General features: G+C 43.3%; 1 protein-coding gene across 23 annotated transcripts in view; it reads right to left on the reverse strand.

The window, feature by feature from the left end:
• GIT2 (GIT ArfGAP 2) overlaps nt 1-27,728 on the reverse strand; it is a 66,953-nt gene that overhangs the window by 13,805 nt on the left and 25,420 nt on the right. For 2 of the 23 annotated variants that reach the window (XR_010108961.1, XM_008957912.4), the window contains exons 8-16: nt 23,810-23,855; nt 21,901-21,949; nt 18,007-18,079; nt 17,672-17,769; nt 16,244-16,355; nt 9,480-9,622; nt 7,556-7,705; nt 3,657-3,905; nt 1,667-1,756 (exon numbers count right to left, since the gene is read on the reverse strand). Coding sequence is in view for 16 of the 23 variants with exons in the window: in XM_008957912.4 (XP_008956160.1) it covers nt 1,667-1,756; nt 3,657-3,905; nt 7,556-7,705; nt 9,480-9,622; nt 16,244-16,355; nt 17,672-17,769; nt 18,007-18,079; nt 21,901-21,949; nt 23,810-23,855 (1,010 nt within the window). In the remaining 7 variants the exon portion in view is untranslated. Of the gene's footprint in view, nt 1-1,666; nt 1,757-3,656; nt 3,906-4,460; nt 5,250-7,555; nt 7,706-9,479; nt 9,623-16,243; nt 16,356-17,671; nt 17,770-18,006; nt 18,080-21,900; nt 21,953-23,809; nt 23,856-27,728 lie in introns of those variants that run through there. The other 21 variants (XR_008620494.2, XM_003832492.6, XR_010108962.1 and 18 more) reach the window with 15 other exon arrangements.

Consider the following 27,728-nt stretch of genomic DNA (forward strand, 5'->3'; position numbering starts at 1 on the left):
CCCAAAGTGCTGGGATTACAGGCATGAGCCACTGCACCCAGCCGAGACTTTAAGTACAATGTATCAATAATTTTTTTTTTTTAGTACAGTAATTCCTTTTTTTTTTTTTTTGAGACAGGGCCTCACTGTGTTGTCCAGGCTGGAGTGCAATGGCACAATCATGGCTCACTGCAGCCTCGATCTCTCATGGTGGGCTCAAGTGATCCTCCTATCTCAGCCTCCCAAGTACCTGGGACTACAGGTGCACATCAACACACCCGGATAATTTTTTATATTTTTTATAGAGATGGGATTTCGCCATGTTGCTGAGGCTGGTCTTGAACTCCTGGGCTCAAGCAATCCACCCGCCTAGGCCTCCCAAAGTGTGTGAGTCACTGCACTCGGCTGAGAATTCTTAATAGACTGAAAGTGAAGTGAAGAATTCCAAAAGGGTCAGGGCATGGTGGCGCATGCCTGTAGGCCCAGCTACTCAGAAGCCTGAAGTGGGAGGACTGCTTGAGCCCATGAGTGTGAGGCTGCAGTACGCTATGACCATGCCTGTAAATAGCTACTGTACTACAGACTGGGCAACATGAGACTCTGTCTCTAAAAAATAAAAAATACAAAAACGAATCCTGAAAGGGCCTTGGTAATCCATATGCCACTGGAACTAGGAAAGAAAGGCTCTCCATAATTCCTAGGTGTGGAGGGAATGGCAAAGGCCCAGTGCAAACCCCACCTTGCCTGTAAAGGTGGTCCCTTACCCACAGCCACCTTCCTCCTCTTACCTTACATTACCCTTCCATTAAAAAAGAGATGGAGCCAGAACTGGGACGTGGATTTTCAAAGCCTGTGCTCTTTCCACGGCTTTCCCAGGTTGTGGTCATGTACCACTCTTTATGCATGAAAGTATTTTTTAATTGACAGTGCCTTTGGGAGCAGGGGCTGTGCCAGCTAAGTCCTTAGGACCCTTTCATTGACTTACCAAAACGCTGTGTATGGAGGAGGTGCTTAATACTTACTGCCTGACTACTCTAAAAGGGGCTTACCTGAATCATGCGCTGCTATTGAGACCATAAATTATACACCAGTAGGTGAGGTTTAACCAACCCGTACAAGTGAACAGCTTTAGGTTAACAGCTGCTTGCACAGCTCCAATGCCACAAGGTGTTACAATTCTGATTCAAGATGCAGGGACTTGTAAACCTTGGTTTGTCAGCACTTGTGGTGCTGACATAAAATGTGTCACAGGTTAAAAAAAAAAAAAGGCATGACATTTTAGTACTTCAGCGAGTCCACATACAGCAGTTTCAATCTGACAACTGTAGCCCTGAACAAATTGAACAAATTTGGCCTATTATAATATCTAACCAGCAGCCAGCTAATTTTCTGGTTGTTTAAAAAAACAGTTTGCTCAGAATAAATGCTGTAGGGTGATTTGCAAACTTTGTTAAATATGACGTGAACATGAGCAGTATGGGGTTAGAGAAAGGGAGGCGCCCTCGATGGGTGAGCGTGCATGTGCACGAGTGTGAGCCTGATGCACTGTGAGAAACCAGGAGGAAGTGCTGCCTCATGCAGGACGGAAGGGCAGTTAGCGAGGGACAGGAGGGCCAGAGCCCAAGCACAAAGCGCCCAGGAGCACGGCCCCTCCTCCAGAGAGCAGACCATTCAGAATGTACTTAACCCTTCGGGCGCTTTCATCCCTCGACCAGGAAAGTGTGGAGGGGAAGGAAGGCAGAGATGAAGAGGAGGTCACAAGTGCACTCCTCCCGATCTGGAATGGGAAAGAGAAACACACTCGGGAAAATACAAAACAAACCAAAAACCTACCACCTTGCCAGCTTCAGTAAAAGAATCCTGGAACACCACACATTATGTGACGTGAGTGCTGCAATCTCAGTGGCCACCAGTGACAGGACCCCAGAGATGCTTAAACCCTTGGTGAAACACCTCCTGGAAATTACTCTGAATTTAATAAGGCTGCTTTTCCATAAGGGAAATACCTAACATAATTTGTCAAACTTGTCAATAATTTTTTAATGGATACTATGAAATGCATATTTGTTTTTCAATCAGGACTGATGTGAAATGAGAAACTATAAAAATGATTCTAAGTTGCTATACACAATCTAATTTTTAGTACAATTACAGTGCCTTCCTGATATATCTTTATATTCTAATTTTTTCTAAAATAAGTACACTGAAAAATAACAAAGCTGCTTTTCCTAAATTTTGTCTTCAGCTATACAAAAATAAGATTCTTAACTTAGGGTGGGCACGGTAGCTCACACCTGTAATCCTAGCACTTTGAGAGGCCGAGGCGGGCGGATTGCCTGAGCTCAGGAGTTTGAGACCAGCCTGGGCAACATGATGAAACCCCGTCTCTACTAAAACACAAAAAAATTAGCCAGGCACAGGACCATGTGCCTGTAGTCCCAGCTACTCAGGAGGCTGAGGCAGGAGAACTGCTTGAACCCAGGAGGTAAAGGTTGCAGTGAGCTGAGATCACACCACTGCACTCCAGCCTGGGTGACAGAGCGAGACTCCATCTCAAAAAAAAAAGATTCTTAACTTAGTTCAGTGGCATTCCCATTACGTCAAATGTATCAAATCAATTGCCTTAGAATGTTAAACCCAAATATCTTAAAAAGAATCTGAGATAACAGACTCCCAATTATAGTAAAACAATATTGTAATTTTACCACACTGAAAATTGACAAAATTAAACTAGGGTTTAATTTACGAAACCATGTCCTTGCTTTGCATCTACCTTGAGAATTTTTTTGGAAACTCCCATAAAATTTGACTGAAGAAATAATAAACTTTGACACTCAAAAAGACAAATACTACCCTCTGAAAAAGCATCACATGAAAAAGTTTAAATGTAACATCTTGGCAGAACACATATTTTTATAATAAAGTAATCCAGAAGAAATATATTTGAAAACCTTATAACACAGTATGTATCCCAATGCAAAATAAGATTGTAAGAACCCTGCTGCAGAACACAATCTCTGGAATTCCGTGCTTCTAAGACTGATGTAGAGTATTACATTTCCTTTTCTGAGACAACAAAGCCACACTTCCCCCACCACGGGGGGAGGAGCAGGATGCAGAAGCGAACCTAGCAGGCACACTGAGCACACATGGAGAGGCTGCGGAGGCCTGGAGTCTTCCAGCCTTGCCTGGGTACCTGGGCCACAGACTCAAGGCCACCTGCTTGAGGAGGAGCTGAAAAGACGTCTTGGATTCTAAGGGCTCCAGTACTTAAAGGGGCACATCCCTGTCTAGCTCCAAGAAGGCAACACTTCCTTCTGAGAGTGAAATTTATGATTTATTTTTGTTTTTGGAAGTAGAGAAGGAAGGAAGCTTTACCAAAAAAAGTTCCAACACTGGCTGGTTGAGAAATAATCATGGATGTGGGGGAGAAAAAAGAAGCAGTTCGGGCAAGAGCCAGAATCCCCAACTTGGTTAGGAAACCATCAGCCCATGGCCCTGTGTGCTTGTGGGAATATCGCAAGCATCTGTGGACATGTTAATACAGCAAACACAATGGTAACTCTCTTAGTCCAATTTGGCAAAGCAGAGCTGTGGGGACCTGTAGGTTCAGAAGAGGGAACAGAGTAGTTAGGCTGCATAGAGTGAACAGCAGAAGCGCCAGTGGTGTTACTTACGTGCGCGGGGAAGGGCTGGAGTCTCGTCCTGCTCTCTTCGGGGCGGCTTGCTTCTCCCATTGGGAGATACGGTTTCTGACCTGATCCGGTCTCGTACATGGACATGGGCCTACTGCCCCGGGCAGACGGACGTCTCTTTAAGGAAGAGTGGTTGGAAGTGTCTGTGTACTCAGAACCAGTTTGCACCTGATATACATTGGTTGTGGCCTGTTTCCTGAGGTTCGAATTTTCACTCTGGAGTGTTTGAAGCTGAAAGAAATGTTTGGCAGTGGGACTGTGTTTTTTTACAGCAAGCAGAAAAAGCAAACACCAAGTAAATGAAAACAACTACCAGCTTTAAACAATAAGGACAGTAACAGCTAGCCGGGCTGAAAGTAAAAAGCCAATACAAACAAGGACCCTTTCTTCTGGATTGGGTGAAACACAATCAACTCCCTTCATCACGTGGCAAATTAAACAGCTTCATTTCTGAATGCGGAAAAGTTGTGGTTTGGACTTCCTCAAAACAAAATGTCTAACCACTTAAAAATTTGTCATGGTGGGGCTGGGAAATGTTTGCAGGCAAGCTGTACACTGGATTATTCTAAGGCTGTTTCAAGCAAGAGTTCGAGATCATTAAAACATCATTTAGGTAACTTGCTTTTCAAATGAGCCCTGAGCAATTTGCAAAGGCCAAAAATGACAGCAGACACCATGGAAGCAGCACAAAGATGACTAGGGTTGCTTTGCAAAGCAAGAAAGACAGAAGTTCAGCTTATGAAAAATCAGATCACCTATTGCTTTCCAAAAAGCCAACAAGAAAAATTATGATCAACAAGTTTTTATTACATAATACTCTTGATATTCCAAACAATTCAGCACTTTGTAAAAAAAAAAAAAAAGAAAAAAGAGAAAACCGGATCATGGTAAGTTTGCTATATTAACATATCACGAAGAAAACTGGAAACCTATTGATCTATGGAATTGACATCTTCGCATGGATGCTCCACGCAGCACGCTTGCTTCCGTCTGGTGAGTGATCATCTTTTGGCCAGGGCTGGAATATTTGGCCTTTCTCTCCTTTGGCTTTGTCACCCAAAAAACACGACCTCAGTGGTGTCAGCTTTGAACATGCTAATCTGCCTGGCACCACCCCATTTTAGAGACTGTCACTTGGAGGCCCTGAATGCTCCTTCCATTCCTCACATGCAGGCTGCTCCATGGTGCTGGATGGATTAGAGTTAAGGGGTCAGCAGGGAATCGTGTTACTCTTTGGCATCTGGCATTTTAAACACCATTCACCACGTCCATTCTGCGCAGGGTCCTTCCCTTCTGGTGCGCCTTCATCTTCCATGGACATTTTATAAGCTGGGTGTGGTGTGAGTTCAGCTGTCTATTCTTTGACAGAGATTGTAAAATCTGACCAAATTCCCCACCACTGCCAAGGTTTAAGTCCACAAGCAACTGTTTGCACCAGAAGATCATTACTTTTTCAGTAGCAAACCCATTCAATGTTAGGAGTTACTTTCAATTTTTATTTAGAAAGCACCAATCTGTGAAAAATACACCAATAGTAGTTGCTCCTCTTCATTAATTAGCATCTTTTCCAAGCAACTGTTAAATGTGAAAGATCAGATACAAATCATGCTACTTTGTCAACTTTATGTATATTAAAAACTTTACCCAACTTTGAAATATAATCAATACATCTTTGCTAAATAAACAAATTCCATATACTTTATATTAATCATGCCAAACTGCTGTGAAAGTGTGACTTACTGCCTCTTCCACAAAAAGACCACTCATTCTGTTTCCTTGAAGAGCAAGCCATTACAGAATGATAGAATGCTTTTATATCACAAAGGCTGGCAGGGTATAGCTCATATCTGCAATTCCCTTTCCAGGGAAAGAACAGCTGCAAAGCAGCTGACAAAGCAGCCCTGAACATTTCTACATTCCAGGATACAGACAGGCATGAAGTGCCTGTTGAAACTATTCATTAGAGAACCCAGGGCCTAGAGTGAAGTGGTCAAGGTTCAAGGACTGAGGTGTGTAACTGACACAGGTCCCTCAATGGGGCACTGGTGCATGTGATCACGTGTTTGTCTGTATAAAAAGCCTCTGTGGCAGTTATTTAGTTAAGGCCTTGAAATCTGAAACTTTATCCTAACACTTTTCATGCCTGGATTTTGTCTGAATGTGTTCTCATGAGCACAAGTTCTTGGTCTCAATTTTTAAAAATGTTAGTACTCTGTATTTAGAGAGATGTCTTCACATAAATTTTAATGATGTTTATCTTAATAAGAACCAGGCTACACTTTTTTATTTGGAAGGAGTATAAGGGAAAATAAAAAGTTATAGACAATTCAATAGTTTCAGAAATCAAAAGCACTTCTAAGAATTGATGAGATAATCAATAAGCAAAAGCAAATAATTTCACTTGCATTTCTCAAAGAAGCTCAAGACATTTGCTTTCAGAGATAATGAGGCTCTCTCTGGTGATTTCCAAAAATACTAAAAGAAGCATTGTTAGATTTTAAAAGGTGATGTGCAGCAGATTGATTTACAGTGGCAAAATCAGCATGTTTCAGAAATAGTCACCTGGTCAAAATTATTAGTCCAATTAATGGAACAAACTATAATCCACTAAATAAAATATATTCCAAAGAAGGCAAAGAAAATACAGGTCCTGTATGTTATGACAAAGGGGCTCTCGGTCTGTCTCGTTTACAGCTGCACAGCAGCCCTAGACAGGGCTGGGAGACACAGAACAAGTGTCTGTTCGTTTAAGGCTAGCTGATCTTAAGCATTCTTCATTCCCTGCTACTATAGGCATTAGAGCCATTTATTTCAAAAAGTCTCAAAAATGCTCTAGAAGTCAACATCAAAAGAATCCTAGACCAAACTCCAGGCAAAAGTGCACAGCAATTTCCTTCCCTAGTAAATAGAGGGGCATGGGCCCCTTTTTAGTTCTTCCACCTTCCTTTAGGAAGCAGCACTGAAAAGAGTCCAGGCACACATGGAGTGTGCCATGTCCTCAGGTCTTGAAAATGATTTGAAAACCTTACTTCTCAAATGACAGCCTAAAGACATAGATTATATATTTCATTTTGTTTCTGGTTAAGTAAAGTGTCCAAATCTCATTTTAGAGCTGAATGATGAGTGATACCCACAAAGTCATGGGCAAAATTTGCAATTTTTCGAATTCCCTTACTTAGCCTTCTCATAAAGAGTTGCATACACAATCCCCCTCCTACTAAGGGTATTCCTTGCTACCATCAACCACACTCCTTTTAGGGATTAATATATTCACACGGTTCTGATTCTCTCAAAAGGTAATGAATGAGAAAATGCTGAGCAAATGAGATTGTTTTTTACCAGTGTGCAGCTCTTCCTAGTACAAATGAAATGTTTTTTCTTATTTTTTGAGAACCTACTCTGTGGCAGGCCCTCCTGTAGGCTCTGGGGATAATACAAGTTAGTAGTAAAAACTGGTGAGCAATAAGGTGGGGATGTGGGATAGGGCTGCCAGGGTGGGAGCAGGGTTTGAATGCTGATAAACATGCCCCTGCCCAGGGCTCTCATTGGCTCTGTCTCCATGGTGTGATCATCCTTCCCTAGCAATGGGAAGAAACCCCATCCAGGTTTCCAGGAAGCACAGAATAGTGCAAGGGTTATTCTAATGGGCACAAATGCTTAAATAGATGTTAGGTTTCTCCTACCTGGGGAACTTACTCTGGATATATTTCATTTTAAATATCCAAATACATCCTGCTTCAAAAAGACAACTTGGCCCAAAGATTTCTAAGGCTGTTACAATAACTGTTTTTCTTTCCTCGGACCACATCACAGTGCCTGAGATTCTTCCTTGTACTATGGGATTAAAGCGTCAACCGTCCTGGCATTTATTAACATGTTACCTTTTTCTGCATAATTCTCAGCTCGTCACTCAAGTTGTTATTCACCTTCATTAGCTGCTGTATCTTGGCCTCAGAAGCCACTAGAGCGTTTTTGACCTCCATAAATTCCTGTACAGTGACTGGTCCATCTGATAAATCTGAATCTAGGCTCTAAAAATAAATTGGGAAAACGTTCACAATCTGAGATGACGAGAACATTAAAGACTAACAGCTCAAGAATTTCAAATTCTGACCAAGCCAGCTGAATTGCAAAGTTAGTCAAACCAAATCAAGGCCTCTGAGAGTAATGCAAAACTAAAACATAAAAGTAGGGTCACTATCCTATTTAAAAAATTTGAAAGTCAGTATTTTCTAATAGAACAGGCAGTGAGGCTACACATCTATGCTGACAATGACTGTCTAAGGAGGTCTGTCCTGTCTTGTAAGCCTTTCTCTCGTTCACTCGTTTTGTTTTTATTCATTCTTTCATTAATTCATTCATTCCAACATTTTCATTGAACATTAGGCAGTGTTCTAGGTGCTTGGGATATATTAGAAAAGAGACAAAGATTCCTGCTTCCATGGTGTTTATATTCCAACAGCATGAGAGAGTATATATATTGCATGATTGAGGGTGATGAGTGCTGTGGGAAAAGATAAGACAGAGCAGGGTAGGGGGCTGCATGTTAAGCGGGGAGCTGGGGTAAGCCTGTGAGTGGGTGAGAGGTGAGCAGAGCCCCAGGAGGTGAGGGGATGAGTCACATGAATCAGGAGGAAGAACATTCCAGGCTGCAGTGGAGCTCAGCTAGAGGGAGCAGGTGTGTGGGATGGATTGGGCAGGAGGCCAGGCGGTTGACAGAGGGCCTGGTCACAGAGGGTCTTGGAATGACCTCGGCTCTCACTGAGTGAACCAGGTGGCTTCCGGGAAGTCTGTGCAGGGGTGTCCCCTGCATCTGCTAGTGACGCCATCTTTCTCACAGTCATGTGGGCCGAAGAACTCCAAACAAATCTTCTATAAGTCTATCTCCCCACTTCAACCTTCCGACTTATTGCCAAGACTTTTCTATTCTACCTTCCTATTCATCCATTCTCAAATGATTGCCAAGCCCCTCTGTGGGTGTGTCCTGGAGGTCAGCAGAGGGTGCATAGCCTGGGGTCCTGCCGCCCTCTCCCCCAGCTCACACTCTGGTGCCGAGGTCTCTCCCACCCGCACCATCCTAGCATGGGTCCTTCGGTGGCCTGCATCAGCTCCAGTATGGATCTCTCCCTCCACTCTCTAACCCACCAGAAGAGTCCTCCCCAGACATGGCATCCTGGGCTCTGCACTGCCTGTGAGGCCCACTCTCTTCCATCGGGTGTCATACCCCTCCTGCTGCAACTTCGAGTCCCAACCTTTTTAGGCTGTCCCTATGCATGACCAGCTTCCCCTTAGATGCCCTGGTTTCACTCTCTTTCTGACTCCTCCACATGCCCCAATCCCAAGCGTCCCTTGAGGCGCATCTTAAGAGCTGTCCTATGACACAGCCCCACCTGATGCTCCCAGCCATAGGTTCTCTCTCTGCTCACTCCCTCAGCCTGTGTGTGCTTCGTATGACACACATCACTTTGTGCCTTCTCCTGCAGTTCTCTCTCTCCTAGGCAATGAGAGCCTCACAGGAAAGGGACGAGGCCTCATTCAGGAGAGTAATATCCAGAGAAGTCACTCAGTAAACACTTGTTGAATGAATAAAACACACCAATCACTCCTCACAAGTTTTATAAAGTCTCAACTGCAGCAGGGCTGTGATGCAGGGACAAGGATCCCTATTTTAAAACCATTTAACCTTGTTTCACCTTTGCTTGGCCTGAGCTAGTAACAAACCCAACCTCACTGCACAGCAGCTTTGGCAGGGCTAGCCTTCAGCTGATGCGTGCTTGCCCTTCCATGGGACGCATGGCCTCTCACCTTCTGACGGTTTGTTTTGCTTGCAGTGGTTTCCAAATCTGTGTCTTCGTCTGATGCCACGCTGTCATAGTCGGGCTGATCGTTGTCTTGACTCTCAACGCTGTGCTGGTTATTGATGGTTTTCAGTATGAGCTCCACATTGTCTATCAATAAAAGCAAACAACTTTACTTCAGGCTTAAAACATTGCTTTTCTTCCAAAAAACTACGGAGAGGATTTTTTGGTTTAGCCATTTAAAAGACTTAAAGGGCTGAATGCTGTGCTCTTGCCTGTAATCCCAGCATTCTAGGAGGCCAAGGAGGAGAACTGCTTGAGGCCAGGAGTTTGAGACCTACCTAGGCAACACAATGAGACTCCATCCCTACACAATAATTTAAAAATTATCCAGGCCTGGTGTCACAGGCCTGTAGTCCCAGCTACTAGCTACTCAGGAGGCTAAGACAGGAGGATTGCTTGAGCCCAGGAGATTGAGGCTGCAGTGAACCATGACTGCACCACTGTACTCCAGCCTGGGCATCAGAGTGAGGCCCTGTCTCTAAGAGCAAAAACAAAGACAAAAACAAAATGAACAAGGACTGAAAGAAAATGACAGAAATGGCAATGTTATATTCACACCAATACAGAGATAACAGAAAAAGTTTTCAACCAGGTGGACAGCTACATAAGAGACTCCAGCATTCCTCTCATCTACCTGCCAAATATGGGCAAATTAAACAGATGGCTTAGGAAGGAACTGCTCAGATAAAGAAGGCAGGTTCCCAAGTTTCTAGAGATAGAGCCTAGCTCCAGGTCATGAAGATAAGGCTGTAGGTAATGGAAGATAAACTGTAATTCTATGAATACCTATAACATATTTACAAGGTAATGTCAATCAAAACAGAAAGCAAATTGTTAAACTGGAGCCAGAACCTAGGCACTCAAAGAATAGAAGCATTGGGCCGGGCGCGGTGGCTCACACCTGTAATCCCAGCACTTTGGGAGGCCGAGGCGGGCGGATCACGAGGTCAGGAGATCGAAACCATCCTGGTTAACACGGTGAAACCCCGTCTCTACTAAAAATACGAAAAATTAGCCAGGTGTGGTGGCGGGCGCCTATAGTCCCAGCTACTCAGGAGGCTGAGGCAGGAGAATGGCATGAACCCGCTTGCAGTGAGCCAAGATCACGCCACTGCACTCCAACCTGGGCGACAGAGCAAGACTCCGTCTCAAAAAAAAAAAAAAAAGAATAGAAACATTGGCATTTAGTCAATTACCTGCATCTCAGTGAGAGAAAGAGATAGAGGAGAATGAATCAAACAAATACACATGTGCATGTTGCAGGGAGTGTCTATTCCATAGGGAGCAGGGATTATTCTAGAGGATCTAATACACTTTGAACAAAAGATTTCACAAACTACCCAAGTCTCTCTGATTTCTTTCAGGCAACTCAAACTCTGACTTCTAATATTGTTTCCCAGAGATGTTGAGGAAACAATGGATGGATGATATCTGGGTGATGAATTGTGGTTATTTAAAAGGACTAGGTCCTAGCTGGGCACAGGGGCTCACATCCATAATCCCAGCACTTTGGGAGGCTGAGGCAGATGGATCACTTGAGGTCACGAGTTCGAGACCAGCCTGGCCAACATGGCAAAACCCCATCCCTACTAAAAATACAAAAATTAGCTGGGCGTGGTGGTGCACATCTGTAATCCCAGCTACTTGGGAGGCTGAGGCAGGAGAATCGCTTGAACCTAGAAGGTGGAGGTTGCAGTGAGCCGAGACTACGCCACTGCACTCCAGCACGGACGACAGCGAGACTCTGTCTCAAAAAAAAAAAAAAAAATAATAATAATAATAAAGGATAGGTCCTATTTTAACTGTTTAAATATTTTAAAACACATAAATATAATTACAGAATAGTCAATATATTCAATTTAGAAACTAATGAACAAGTAAGATAATCACTTATAGCCATTGTTATTTGTTGATCTATTTCTAGGTTTTTCTCCGAGCACTTATAGCCACACGCAGTCAATTCTTGTTATGCTTGGTAGTTATGTTCTTTTCTTTTTTTGAGACAGAGTCTCACTCTGTTGCCCAGGCTGGAGTGCAGTGGCGCGATCTTGGCTCACTGCAAACTCCGCCTCCCGGGTTCACACCATTCTCCTGCCTCAGCCTCCTGAGTAGCTAGGACTACAAGCGCCCGTCACCACACCCAGCTAATTTTTTTGTATTTTTTTAGTAGAGACGGGGTTTCACCGTGTTAGCCAGGAAGGTCTCGATCTTCTGACCTCGTGATCTGCCCACCTCGGCCTCCCAAAGTGCTGGGATTACAGGTGTGAGCCACTGCACCCAGCCTCTTGGTAGTTATGTTCTAAAAAGTTGCTGTGACTTGGCCAATATTAGATCAGTGCTTCTGGGGTTATCAACCAATCAATATATAACCTTGTTCTACGTGTGTTTCTGTTTAAAGATACCTTATTTAATACATAGTATTGATTCATTAACATTGAACTCATGGCCAACGGCACTATAAATCATGCCTGAATGATGCTTATTTCACACACATTTCTCCGTAGGGCACATCACAGCCTTCTTGCACTTAGAAACACTAGACAGCACTTCAGGACTATGCTTGGGGGCCACTTTTTTTTTTATTGAGACAGGGTCTCGCTATGTCACCCAGGCTGGAGTGCACTGGCATAATCATAGCTCACTATAGCTTCTAACTCTTGGGCTCAAGTGATCCTCCTGCCTCAGCCTCCTGAGTATGTAGGACTACAGACACATGCCAACACACCTAGATAATTTTTAAATTTTTTGGTAAAGATGGGGCCTTGCTATGTTGTTCAGATGTGCACTTTTTTTTTTTTTTGAGATGGAGTCTCACTCTGTCATCCAGGCTGGAGTGCAGTGGCACGATCTCAGCTCACTGCAACCTCTGCCTCCTGGGTTCAAGTGATTCTCCTGCCTCAGCCTCCTGAGTAACTGGGATTACAGGCACGCGTCACCATGCCTGGCTAATTTTTCTTGTATTTTTAGTAGAGACAGAGTTTCACCATGTTGGTCAGGCTGGTCTCGAACTCCTGACCTCGTGATCAGCCCACCTCAGCCTCCCAAAGTGCTAGGATTACAGGCGTGAGCCACTGCGTCTGGCCAAGGAGACACTTTTGAGATAGGGTCACCCATGCTAGGGTGCAGACGTGATCATGGCTCACTGCAGCCTCAATCTCCTGGGCACTCAATTGATCCTGGGCGGGAGGGGGCCATTTTAAAACAGTGAAATGACCAATGAAAAGCACACAAATATGACTAACATGGCACTAAATAGACCACAGACACTTGTTTATAGCATGAGTGCAGAAACAAGAAGTCAAGGAGTCTCCTCCCTGTTCAATCTCAGCTGGAAACATGTGCTTTTGGTGACTCAATTTTTTTCTCTGCTCTGTACATTTCTTACAATGACCTTGAAAATGCTGTATTAATTTTGAGGTCACAAATTTTAGCAAGTAGATGAATTTGTAAATATGGGATGTGCACATGAGGATCAATTGTGTATTTATATTTACATGTGGTATACTCACTTGTACACACATATTTACATAAATATGTTTTCCTTACAAAACTGGGGTTATACAAAACCTTTTAAAAACTTTATTATTTGGCCAGGTATGGTGGCTCATGCCTGTAATCCCAGCACTTTGGGAGGCTGAGGTGGGCAGATCGCTTAAGGCTGGGAATTCGAGAATAGCCTGGCCAACATGGAGAAACCCCGTCTCTACTAAAAAATACAAAAATTAGCTGGGTGTGGTGGTGCACACCTGTAATCCCAGCTACTCAGGAGGCTAAGGCACAAGAATCACTTGAGCCTGGGTGGCAGAGGTTGCGGTGAGCCAAGATCGCGCCACTGCACTCCAGCCTGGGCGACAGAGTGAGACTCGTCTCAAAAAAAACAAAACAAAACAAAATCAAACTTTATTACTTTGTCTCATATAATTACTACTATAGTATAAATGTTTCTTCCCTCCAAATCTCATGTTGAAATGTGATCCTCAATGTTGGAGGGGAGGACTAAAGGGAGGTGTTTGGGTCATGGGGGTGGATCCTTTATGAACTGATCAATGCCCTCCCTTTGTAGTGAGTTCTTGCTCTATTAGTTCCTGCTAGGACCTGGTTATTATTGAAAAGAGCCTGGCACCTCCCTCCTCGCTCTCTTGCTTCCTCTCTCACCGTGTGATCTCTGCACATGTAGCACCCCTTCACCTTCCATGAGGGGAAGCAGCCTGAGGTTCTCACCAGATGCCCAATCCTCCAGTCAGCAGAATCATTAGCCAAATAAACCTTTTTTCTTTAAGAACTACCCAGTCTCAGGTATTCTTTTATAGCCACACAAAAGGGACTAAGACAATTACATATTCTTTTAAAAAAAGATATGTTTTTTTTTTTTTTTTTTTTTTTTTGAGACGGAGTCTTGCTCTGTTGCCCAGGCTAGAGTGCAGTGGCGCAATCTTGGCTCACTGCAAGCTCCACCTCCCGGGTTCACGCCATTCTCCTGCCTCAGCCTCCCGAGTAGCTGGGACCACAGGCGTCTGCCACCATGCCCAGCTAATTTTTTGTATTTTTAGTAGAGACAGGATTTCACTGTGTTAGCCAGGATGGTCTCGATCTCCTGAACTCGTGATCCGCCTGCCTTGGCCTCCCAAAGTGCAATATGTACTATTTTAAAATGTGACTAATTGTTCCTCTTTATTACTTAGTTGCTTCTAATGTTTGTGTTGTTCTACATATAACATCTCTGATGATTTCCCTTCAGTTAATACCTAAGAGTGGAATTATCAAATCAAAGAGCAGGTATTTTTTAAGACTTTGTTTTTTAAGTTAAAAATTTTTTTTTTTTTGAAACAGAGTATTGCTGTGTCACTCAGGCTGGAGTGCAGTGGCACAATCTCGGCTCACTGCAAGCTCTGCCTCCCAGGTTCACGCCATTCTCCTGCCTCAGTCTCCTGAGTAGCTGGGACTATAGGTGCCCACCACCATGCCTGGCTAATTTTTTGTAGTTTTAGTAGAGACGGGGTTTCACCATGTTAGCCAAGATGGTCTCAATCTCCTGACCTCGTGATCTGCCCACCTCAGCCTCCCAAAGTGCTGGGATTACAGGTGTGAGCCACTGTGCCTGGCCCCCAATTTTTTTTTTTTGAGACAGAGTCTCACTCTGTTGCTCAGGTTAGAGTGCAGTGGCGTGATCTCGGTTCACTGCAACCTCTGTCTCCCAGGTTCACGCAATTCTCCTGCCTCAGTCTCCTGAGTAGCTGGGATTATAGGCGCGTGCCACCACGCCCAGCTAATTTTTTTGTATTTTTAGTAGAGATGGGTTTCACCATGTTGGCCAGGCTGATCTCGAACTCCTGACCTCAAATGATCTGTCCGCCTCAGCCTCTCAAAGTGCTGGGATTACAGGTGTAAGGCACCACGCCCAGGCCATTTGAAGACTTTAAACTTATCCAAAGACTCTTGTCACTGTGCCTTCACCCAAATTTAATAAACCTTTTCAGAACTTCCTTATTCCTGGTTGAACAGATAAAATCAAATTCCTGAACAGGAAAGAAGAACGAATGAGTTGTTGTCAGTTAATGATTACTGTCTTTGGGGAATGTGATACTGACTGAAAACTTAATTTTTATGGTGCATATTTCTTTTGCTTAAATGACTTACAATGAAAAACGTCTAATTTCTATAATTAGAAAAAACCAATATGGATACAGTAATAGGGCTGGAGAGGAAGGACATTCCTAAGCATGCAGACAGGACCTGGGCTACTGAACTAGACTCAACAGGGCACTGGTGAAACAGATGCTCAGAGCTCTCCTTATAATTGTATATCACAGTAATTCTCACCGAAGACATTTAAAGTTTATGGCAACAAATTTTAATTATGTTGAACTCAGTTTTGTAGGTAAGCAACAGCAGATATTATGCAGTTTCAATCAGGAAGAGTTTTTCTTCTCCTTTTTTTTTTTTTTTTGAAACAGAGTCTTGCTCTGTCACTCAGGCTGGAGTGCAGTGGTGCAATCTCGGCTCACTGCAACCTCCGCCTCCCAGGTTCAAGTGATTCTCCTGCCTCAGCCTCCTGGGTAGCTGGGATTACAGGCGCCTGCCACCATGCCTTGCTAATTTTTGTATTTTTAGTAGAGAGGTGGTTTCACCATGTTGGCCAGGCTGGTGTCGAACTCCTGATGTTAGGTGATCCACCCGCCTCGGCCTCCCAAAGTGCTGGTATTACAGGTGTGAGCCACCACGCCCGGCCAAGAAGAGTTTATTTTCTTATGTCCTTTAACAAGATCTAAGCCAGAGTTTTGGGTTAATTTCAGGATGCAATTTTACAGGGTAGGTTAAGTGTCCCAAAACAAAACAGAAATCATATATAAGATAAATATGTGTAGCAGTTAATAACTCTGAAATATTGTTAATTCACCAGGGCTCAGACAGGTAAACTATTTATCACAATATACTACCAATAAAACTTACAGGGGTTGGGGCTGAGGGGAGGGAACCTAGAGGACAGGTCAATAGGTGCAGCAAACCACCATGGCACACGTATACCTACGTAACAAGCCTGCACATTCTGCACAGGTATCCCGGAACTTAAAGTAAAAAAACAAACAAAAAACCAAAAACCTATAGAACTGTCATGTTGATGACTGCTTTAATTAGTTTATAACTTTAACACCTGAGTCAAATTTAGAGGGCCAAAAAATGCAAGTGTTTGGAGGTTTGAGCAGTTACCTTTTGAACCCGAGAGAGAACTGCCCTGCTGTCTCCTCTTGGCGTCACTGAGAATGTCAATGACCAGCGTGGCAAACTCATGGGCGTTGAACCGAGCTAACTTCTGTCTGCCCTAAAGGTGGGAAAATAATTGGAAATATTTCCCAGTGTAAAAATATATACATAAATAGTCACATAAAACTAGTGAGACTATTGACAGACTTCTGCAAATACTTTCTTCTAGCATGATCAAAGTACAATTAATCCCAGCCATAATCAAACCAAGTTAATGCTTGTTTTCCATATGAACAGTTTAAAACCATTTATATAAGAGAATTTCATAACAAATGTTATGGCATTTCTCACATATGCATTGTTCTCACAATGCAGATCTATTTTGGTAAGCAAAAATAAAATGGGTCTACTGAATGCTTTTCTTCTATTAATGCTTCAGTTTGGAAGTAGACCCAGTAATAATAAATTAATTTTGAGGGGAATTTTTAAATTTTAAGTTAAGGCCGGGCACAGTGGCTCACGCCTGTAATCCCAGAACCTTGGGAGGCTGAGGCGGGAGGATCACTTGAGGTCAGGACTTTGTACAAAAATTAGCCAGGCATGGTGGCGGGTGCCTGTAATCCTAGCTACTTGGGGAGGCTGAGGCAAGAGAATCGCTTGGGTCCGGGAGGTGGAGGTTGCAGTGAGCTGAGATGGTGCCACTGCACTCTAGCCTGGACAACAGAGCAAGACTCCGTCTCAAAAAAAAAAAATTTAAGTTAAACAAAATCATAGTCTAGATATTCCCTATCCTTATATATAGCTGCTAATTATAAAGACTAAAACACCTTCATAATTCATTCAACATTTCTCCTCTTGATGGATGTGTTAGCTGTTTTTAATGCTCTATTGTATACAGTGGTGCTTTGACGAAAATCACGTGCATAAATCTATTTTTATTTTATTAGAGCATATTCTCAAATGAGAAATTCCCATGTAAAAGGATGTACTTAATTTTGAGGCTTCTGAAACTGGTAAACAAATTGCTTTTCTAACATCTACAGCAATTTAAAGTTCTATCTGTTGCAAGAGAAAGCTCAGCTTACCACATCCTTACCAGTTTGGAGTATCCTTTATTATATATTTTATTAATTTGACTGATAAAACTTGCACTAATGCTTTTAAGTTGCTTTCTTAGATTACTGACAAGGTTAAACATTTCTTCACATTTGTAAGCCATTTATATTTCTTCTGTGAATTGTTTCATATTCTTTCCCAGTCATTTATTTATAGTCTATTGTTTTTCTTATCAATTTGGGGGTTGTGTGTGTGCATATGTATAAAGGATATTAAATTTTAATCAATCAAAACATTTAGAATAGTTTTCCTGGGAAAAATGAAACATGACATCAGCCATTCCCCAACTACTATTCCTTTCCAAACTGAGCCACTTGCCTGATTTCGTGTTGATGAGTACTCAGGATTGACCGGAAGAAAGGGGACGACCGTTGTCTCGGTTACCAGGGCGCTGTGGTTTTGCGTGGCAAGCCAGACTAGTCAGAGGAAAGAGCCAGAGACAAACCTCATCACGCCTGTGTGCCACTGCTCCTGGGAGGCACAGCTCACGCACTACGAGGGGAAACACACTCTGAAGCCAACACACGCAAAGGCAAACGTCGACACTCGCACCATCAGGACAGCAGAAATTGGACTAGTAAAACACTGAGCCTGGCAGCTTTTCACTGCCCACTGATAACAGAAGCTTATTAGATAAAGCCACGTCAAGTCACCTGCATCCGTCTCTCGCCTGTCAACTTCATCGTACACATCCATGGCAAGTTCTTCAAACAAATGATTACTTAGCTGAAAATAAAAAATATCAGGAACACAGGGGACAACGATTAACACCAGGAGGACAAGAGGGAACTGCGACTTAGTCACCCTTTTATTGCCTACGTCTTATCCAATGCCAGTGTTTGGTACATACCCACTGTTAAACAGACATAACATTTTCAAAATCGTACAGGGCCTCTAGAAATGTCTGCCAACCACAGCAATTTCACTACTTTATGACACAGACAGAGCTGCTGCTATTAAGGAGCTAAGAGGCATCTGAAGTGCATCATCTCAGAAGTAGGTTCCAGTTCTCTACTCTTCTTGTGATATCATCCTGTAAGCCTCCTTTTCTGCACTTAAAAGTGCTTATCAGTTCCCCAAAGTATAAGGGATCCTATACCCTTGCAAAAACAGCCAGGCTCAGTGGTGCACACCTATAATCCCAGCACTTTGGGAGACTGAGGCAGGTGGATTGCTTAAGCCCAGGAGTTCGAGACCAGCCTGGGCAACATGGTGAAACCCCGCCTCTACAGAAAATACAAAAACTAGCTGGGCGTGGTGGTGCACACTTGTAGTGCCAACTACTCAGGAGGCTGAGGCAGGAGGATCACCTCAGCCCAGGATATCAAGGCTGCAGTGAGCCAAGATCACACCACTGCACTCCAGGCTGGGTGACAGAGTGAGACCCTATCTCAAAAAAGAAAAAAGAAAAGCAAAAGACATGCTGTTTTGAGGATAAAATGTGCCCTTGCACAAAAACGTGACCCAGACCTCAGCTGAGTTTCTTTGCTCTCTTTCTCAGTAGCAGTCCTACTGCTTCAGTCTCCAGAAGGAAGCTTCCTACCAAAGCACAGCCTGACTCTTCAGCACACAACAACCACCTCACAGCCTGCAGTGCCTCCCTGGGCACATGGAGGATAATTGAGGTCTTCCTGGCCCAGATGAGGTTAAGCCTCTTCTGGGGTGGCTCCGCCTCTCTCTGCACTTTCTGCCTCATGAAACATCTTGACACGTGGTAGTTGTGACTCTTAAACTGTCTGACATCTGCTTTGGGAGGGCAGATGCTGAATCTGTTATATTCCCTATTGGGTTCCTTACATCCACACATGGTACCTCACACTTTAAAAGTGGCCAGAAAAGAGGCACTGGCTGGCCAGAAGGGATTTAATGCAGCAATTTAAAATGCTGGCTACAGGCTGGGTGTGGTGGCTCATGCCTATAATCCCAACACTTTGGGAGGCAGAGGCAGGAAGATCACTCACTTGAGCCTGGGAGTTCAAGGCTGCAGTGAGCCACGATGGCACCACTGCACGCCAGCCTGGGTGACGGAGTGAGACCTTGTCTCAAAAAAAAAGAAAAAACAAGTGCTGGTTACAGAGACCTCATAGGAACATGTTAAAATGGGTACCATATATTACTGAGTGAAAAAAGCAGGTTATAAACGTCTACAATTATGATTAAGTTCCAGTTTTAAAAAAAGATATGCATATAAAATAAGAACTGAAAGAAATGTACCAAAATATTGAGCCTGACTCCATTAAGAGTATAGCAATGAGGATGGTCCCCTTTCTCTATTTTCCAAATCTTCCCAAATGTGGTCGCACTATAATTAAAAACAAACCCAGAGAGCCTGTTGCTAGACAAGATGTTGAAGGATTGGGAGCTTGACTTTGCTTCATAAATATCTAGTTTCTTCCTCCATGGGACTACAAGCTAATGTTATTATTACTAGCAACAACTACAATGGCCAACGCTGATTATGGGCTTATATCCCAGGCACTGTGCTAACAGTATCATATTTCACTTATAACACCTCTATGAAAACAGGAACTACTATTGTCCTATTTTTAAGACAAGAAAACTGAGGCAGAGAAGATAGTAGCTTGCCTAAAGTCAGAAAGCTAGTGACAGACCTGAGATCCAAGTTTACATCTTTGAAAATGCTAACATTTACTCATTCAAGGAATACATTAGCCTTTGTTATATTTCTCTCAGTTCATCAGGAGGGAGGGAAGGAAAAGAGAAAGGAAAGAAAGGATGAAGGGAGGAAGAGAGGGAGGACAGGAGGAAGATACTGGAGGATAAACACTGACCTGGCGCTGATAAGATGGTCACCTGTGAGAAGGAGACCACAGCGTGAGGGTCAACAAGTAATGGTGGCAGCCCACTCTGAGCAGTTCTGGTCGGCAGCCCCTGCAGGATCCTTATCTCCCTCTTCTATGAGAGGATGCCAAGGCACAGGGAGGCTAGGAAGCTTGGCAGGGCTGAGATATGTACTGACCAGTCTGACCCAGAGCTGCAGCTCTTGAGAGCTATACTAGACTCTGTTCCAGGTCTTTACTTCATGCCTGCCACGTGCTAGAGATATTACAAGCATAATCTCAGCTTTCATGCAGCTTCCAGTGAAGCAAATGTAGGATAGTCTAAGAAAATGTGGGTTTTTATCTAGGTTTGAATTATTTATAATAAAATTTACTTACAGATTGTGAGTAATTAAAAGGAAATCACACAATATTTAGTGCTATCTGACTCCAAAGCTTATCATCTTGATCATCTTAGTTTACAACTTCCTTAAAGCAATAAAACACACAGACACACAAAACTGTAGATACAGAACACAGAGACACCAAACAAATTGCATAAAACACATTTATTTCATAATACAGTTAAATACTAGTAAGGATAAATTCATTTAATGGAATATTTAATACTGAGTATTATATGAAGTTTTAGTAAAGGGTCTTCTGTGAAAACAGAAATGAGGAGAAAGTCATAAATGAGGGAAGCTGCAATGTCAGAGTCAGGCTTTGGGAAAGCCGCTACCTACACTGGTCAGATTTCAGGTCCTTGAATCAGAGAGATGGAAGCTGGGAAAGGCAAACGCTGTAGGCAAAGGAGGATTCCTGGAAGAGGACTTGAATGTGCAGCTCATGGCCTCAGAGCGTGTTAATCTAAAGACACACACACACACACACACACACACACACACACACACACACGGAACCAGATGGGAAGCAGGGCAATCTCTGAAAGGTGAGAGCTGAATGATGCCCTTACAGGTTACAAAAAGAAGTTAAGAATCTTGGTTCTGATCCAAAGAGCAATGGGAACAGCTGAGGAGTATACTTTGGTGGTTAAAGTGGAGAGAAGTGCCCTGGTGAGGCTTCATGTGAGAGAACTAGACAAAGAGAAGTCAATCCCAGAGAAGTAGATTTCCCAGGGCCTTGAGGCCTTGGGCCCTTAGGCCTTTCCTAAGGCTGAGGTGGGCAGTCTGGAAGAAAGACACAGGCTAAAGGGAGGTTGTGGCGCAGAGCCGGCAAACTCTGAGCACGCACGTGGGCCAAGACCACTAGCTTTTAATAGCAGAAATTTAAAAAGCACTGATGAATGGCATGGGATGGGAAAGAGGGTTACAATATGGCTGGATCCAAATGGCAGCCAGTGAATCTATGGGACTCGCCACCATTTCAGCATCAGCATTTACCAGCTCTAGAACCCTGCGTGGCTAAGTCACCCCAAGAACGCGTGCCCTACTTACTCATGACACTGAGAGGAACTAGGGAAGTCTCCTGAGGAGAACAACTGCCTAATGCCAAAGGTGCCATCTGCACTTGTTACATGATAGAGAAAAATGAGATTATCTGAAGCAGAACCAATGAACTGAATATACTGAACTTAATAGTCCTTGTGGTCATCACTGCTGTATACTCAACAGTCTGCTTCTAGTTTAACAAATAAAAGTATGAAATAAAGTCATCAGACGCAATAGGTAACCTGCATTGAGAGTAGGTATCAGCAGGGTGCACTGATTCTCATACTAGAGAAAACCAGTACAGAGAAATACTCACAGATTGAAGTTTCTTCTTAGCAGCTTTTGCCAATTCAGACAAATCCAGGCTGCTAAGAAAACATACAAAGCTAATAAGCAAATAAATAAAGCCAGACTTGTGAACTCTGTAAAGTTTAAGACACCCAAGAGATAAAAATATTAATTACAGTTCATGGACCATGTTAGAACCAAGCATTCTACAGCCCAATAGAGTCAGTGAGGAGCTCTAAACAGAACAATCTGGTGAAAGTAACTCCTTCTGAAATACCACAATCATGTAAGTGTTAAAGAGGAAAAAAAAATCGTCCACCAACTAAACGACAAAAGCTATTGCCAGGTTACCTTCCAGGCCCTTATGTGAGGAGTCACAATTTTTGAAGTATTAAAAAAAAAGCATGATATAAGAAAATATGTCGGGCTCGATGGCTCCCGCCTATAATCCCAGCATGTTGGGAGGCCGAGGTGGGAGGATCACAAGGTCAGGGTTGTTTTTTTTTTTTTTGAGATGGAGTCTCACTCTGTCACCCAGGCTGGAGTGCAGTGGCGCAATCTCAGCTCACTGCAATCTCTGCCACCAGGGTTTAAGCAATTCTCCTGCCTCAGCCTCCAGAGTAGCTGGGATTACAGGCGCACACCACTGTGCCTGGCTAATTTTTGTATTTTTAGTAGAGACAGGATTTCACCATCTTGGCCAGGCTGGTCTCGAACTCCTGACCTCGTGATCCACCCGCCTCGGCCTCTCAAAGTGCTGGGATTACAGGTGTGAGCCACTGCGCCTGGCGAGGTCAGGGGTTTGAGACCAGCCTGGCCAACATGGTGAAACCCCATCTCTACTAAAATTACAAAAAATTAGCCTGGTGTGGTGGCACGCACCCATAGTCCCAGCAACTCGGGAGGCGGAGACAGGAGAATTGCTTGAACCTGGGAGGTGGAGGTTGCCGTAAGCCTAGACTGCACCATTGCACTCCAGTCTGGGCGACAGAGCAAGACTCTGTCTCAAAAAAAAAGAAAGAAAGAAAGAAAAGAAAATACAAGGCCAGATGTAGTTGCTCGTAGGGAGGCCAGGGCAGGTGGGTTGCTTGAGTCCCGGAATTTGCAACCAGCCTGGGTAACATAGCAAGACCCTGTCTCTACCAAAGCAAAAAAAAAAAAAAAAGGGAAGATGTAAAAGATCGGGATGGCAAGATTATATCTGGAATAGCAGTTAGTCATTTCATAAACTCTTGACAGTTTCCGTGCAAAGGTAACTTGCAAAACAAGGGTTTAAGGATCATTCCTGTAGCAATGAACTCATCTGCTCTTATAGACCAGGGGTCAGCAAAATTATGGCCTTCTTTTTGTTCAGTTGAGCTAGGAATGGTTTTTACGTTTTAAAATGTTTGGGGGCAAAAAGAAAAAACAATATTTCATAACGTGAAAACTATTTGAAATTCAAATTTCAGTGTCCAGAAATAAAATTTCACTGGAATAGACACACCCATTCATTTACAGAGTGTCCACAGATGCTTTCATCTACAACAGTAGAGTTAAGCTGTTGCAAAAGCGGCCATATTACCCACAAAGTCTAAAATATTTATTAATTGGCCCTTGAGAAGAAAAGTCTGCCAACCCCTGTCATAGATAATGTAATTTCCTATAATACAGAAGTATTCTGTAAATAAATAAATACAAAATACTGTCACAACTGGCTAAAACAGTGACAATATCACTGGTTTCAATTTTCCTATTAGTAAAATTGCTACTTGTGCTCCTTGAAACTTAAGTTTTATATAGTGGTTTACTTACAGCCGTCTTATTTCCAATGGTATAGCCATAAAAGAGAAAAATGTATGGGCTTTGTTAAACACAAAATATAATATACTTAAACATAATACAACCAAGGAAATATTAGCGATAGACAAAACTAACTGGTATTTCAATGAGCTTACCTGTCTGCCATTTGAGGTATTATAAAGTGCTGTCCATTTTTGTGATCTGAAACAGAAACCAAGTCAAAGTTTTGTTCATAGAAATGTTGATAAGATCTGTAAAGGAACATCACCATTATTTCCTCAAACTAAGTTTTGCGATTAGTATTTGTGCATAATGACGAGTCACGTTGCTAGACTAGCTAAAAATTCCTGAAGACCCAGCTAGTAGTAAGGCTCATAGCCTTGTTTTTTTCTGGTACAAAGGTCCAGGCATCATTTAGCAGAAACCTATGCTCACCCCAATCCTTACGATTAGTTTGCCCTCAGTGTAACTGACAATCTTTGGCCATGGAAAGTGTGCTGAGGGAGCTGAATCAGCTCACAGCAGGTGTCCATCAGCCCACGGTGTGGGACAGTAGATGAGCTCTAGGCCTTGCTCAAATGAATCTATTAGTATAAAACAGTCAGGGCTGGGACAGGTGGCCTTTGCAGATCCAGACAGGGACTCCATCTGCAAGGAAGCTTACTGACTCAGCCCTAATCTAGCTCCTGGAGAACACTGATCCATGTGCCAATGAATAACGCCACTATCAGCACTCCTATGTAGGTTTTTCTTTAACATAAGTCTATCTTTCTTCTGGGTAAAGACTCAGGAGTAGAAATGCTGGGTTATATGGTAAATGTATGTTTAACTTGGTAAGAAACTGCCAGACCTTTTCCCTTGAGTAGCGCTATCACTTTGTTTTCCAAACAGCAATGTGTGAGAGTTACAGTTGCTTCCTGTCTTTCCCAGCACCTGTACTTTCAGTTTTTGTTTTTAAAAGTTTAATCATTCTAATAGGTATGCTGTGGCATCTCATTGTGCTAATGACTAATCATGCCACGCTTGTCTTCATGTGATTTTTTTTTTGCCATCCCATATCTTGTCTTTGCCCAGTTTTTATTGGGTTGTTTTCTTACTGTTGAGTTTTAATTTTAATTAATTAACTTATTTATTTATTTGAGACGGAGTTTCACTCGTTGCCCAGGCTGGAGTGCAATGGCGCAATCTCGGCTCACCGCAACCTCCGCCTCCTGGGTTCAAGCGATTCTTCTGCCTCAGCTTCCTGAGTAGCTGGGATTACAGGCATGCGCCACCACACCCGACTAATTTTGTTTTTTCAGTAAAGATGGGGTTTCTCCGCGTTGGTCAGGCTGGTCTTGAACTCCTGACCTCAGGTGATCTGCCCGCGTCGGCCTCCCAAAGTGCTGGGATTACAGGCGTGAGCCACTGTGCCCAGCTTATTTATTTATTTTGAGTCAGGGTCTCACTCTGCCCCCCATGGCTGGAGTGCAGTGGCGTGGATCTCGGCTTGCTGGCAACCTTCACCTCCTGGGTTCAAGCGATTCTCATGCCTCAGCCACCTGAGTAGCTGGGACTACAGGTGTGCACTGCTACACCCGGCTAATTTTTTAATATTTTTAGTAGAAACAGGGTTTCGCCACATTGCCTAGGCTGGTCTCAAACTCCTGGGCTCAGGTAATCCACCTGCCTAGGCCTCCCAACGTGCTGAGATTACAGGCGTGAGCCACCGTGCTCGACCTGAGTTTTTAAAATTCTTTGAATATTCTAAATATGAGTAATTTGCTGGATATGTGATTTCCAAATACCTGTATTTTCTCCCAGTCTGTTGCTGGTCTTTTCACTTTCTTAACTAGTTTTCTCAGAACAAAACTTTTCCTTTTTTTTTTTTTTTTTGAGATGGAGTTTTGTTCTTGTTGCCCAGGCTAGAGTGCAATGGTGCAATATTGGCTCATTGCAACCTCTGCCTCCCGGGTTCAAGCAATTCTCCTGCCTCAGCCTCCCAAGTAGCTGGGATTACAGGCATGCACCACCATGCCTGGCTAACTTTTTGTATTTAGTAGAGACGCAGTTTCACCATGTTAGTCAGGTTGGTCTCGAACTTCAGACCTCTGGTGATCCACTTGCCTCGGCCTCCCAAAGTGCTGGGATTACAGGCGTGAGCCACTGCACCTGGCCAAAAATTTTCAATTTTGATGAAGTATAATTTATCAATATTTTCTTTTATGCATTGAGTTTTGGTGTTATATTTAAGAGGTTTCTTTTTCCCCCTTGCAGAGGCAATGTCTTGCTCTGTCACCCAGGCTGGAGTACAGTGGCATAGTCATAGCTCACTGCAGCCTCGACTTCCTAGGCTCAAGTGATCCTCCTACTTCGGCCTCCCAAAGTACTAGGATTACAGGCGTGAGCCACCAGACTCAGCTGATAGCTAAAAGCTTTCATCCAAGATCACAAAGATTTTCTCTTATGTTTTCTTTTTTTTTTTGAGACGTGGTCTCACTCTGTCGCCCAGGCTGGAGTGCAGTGGTGTGATCTTGGCTTGCTATAACCTCCACTTCCTGGATTCAAGCGATTCTCCTGCCTTAGCCTCCTGAGTAGCTGGGACTACAGGCATTCACCACCATGCCTGGCTAATTTTTGTATTTTTAGTAGAGACGGGGTTTCACTATGTTGGCCAGGCTAGCCTCAAACTCCTGACCTCAGGTGATCCACCCGCCTTGACCTCCCAGAGTGCTGGGATTACAGGCGTGAGCCACCGTGCCCGGACCTCTTACGTTTTCTTCTAGAAGTTTTACAGTGTCAGGTTTTACATTTAGATCTATGATCCTTTCTAGTTTCGGGGTAAGGTGTGAGGTTTAGGTTGAAGTTCACTTTCCTGCACATGGATGTCCGGTTGTCCCAATGCATTAAAAAGACTATCCTGGGGCGGGTGCAGTGGCTCATGCCTGTAATCCCAGCACTTTGGGAGGCCGATGCGGGCAGTTCACGAGGTCAGGTGACCAACACCATCCTGACTAACACGGTGAAACCCCATCTCTACTAAAAATACAAAAAATTACCTGGGTGTGGTAGAGTGCGCCTATAGTCCCAGCTGCTCGGGAGGCTGAGGCAGAAGAATCACTTGAACCCGGGAGGCCGAGGTTGCAGTGAGCCAAGATCCCACCACTACACTCCAGCCTGGGTGACAGAGCAAGACTCCGTCTTAAAAAAACAGAAAAAAAAACAACAACAAAAAACTATCCTTCCTCCACGACTGAACTGATTACCTTTGCACTTTTGACAAAAATCAATTGAACATATTTGTGTGGATCTATCTCTGGATTCTTTATACTGTTTCAATGGTCTATATGTCTATCTCTTCATCGATATCACAGTCTTGAGAACTGTACAGCTTCATAGCAATTCTGAAAAATTGGGTGCTGTACTTCCTTCCACATTATTCTTCTGCAAAATTGTCTGGGCTACTCTAGTTCCTTCACCCTTCCATTTGAATTTTTAAATTATTATTATTATTTTGGGAAATGAGGTCTCACTCTGTTGCCAAGGCTAGAGTGCAGTGGCACGATCATGGCTCACTGCAGCCTCAACCTCCTGGGCTCAGGTGATCTTCCCACATCAGCCTCCTGAGTAGGTGAGACCACAGGCATCCACCATCATACATGGCTAATTTATTATTTGTAGAGATGAGGTCTCACCATGCTGCCCAGGATAGTCTCAAACTCCTGGGCTCAAGTAGTCCTCCTGCCGTGGCCTCCCAAAGTGCTGGGATTACAGGCGTAAGCCACTATACCTGGCCTCCATTTGAATTTTAAAATCAGCATGTCTATGTCTAATAAAAAAATCCTCAATTGAAGTAAATTTATACATTTATTAACTTGTGGAGAATTGACATGTTATTGAGTCTTCATATCCATAAGCACAGTACATCTCTCCACTTATTCAGGTCTTCATTGATTTCTTTCATCAGCAGTTTTTGGCATATAGATACTACATGTATTGTGTATTTCATTAGATTTATACCTAAGTATTTAATTTGGAGCTTTTTAATTTTTTTGAGACAGAGTCCCGCTCTGTCGCTCAGGCTGGAGTGCAGTG

The sequence above is a fragment of the Pan paniscus genome, chromosome 10, assembly GCF_029289425.2.
Source record: "Pan paniscus chromosome 10, NHGRI_mPanPan1-v2.0_pri, whole genome shotgun sequence".
NCBI classification, from domain to species: Eukaryota; Metazoa; Chordata; class Mammalia; order Primates; family Hominidae; genus Pan; species Pan paniscus.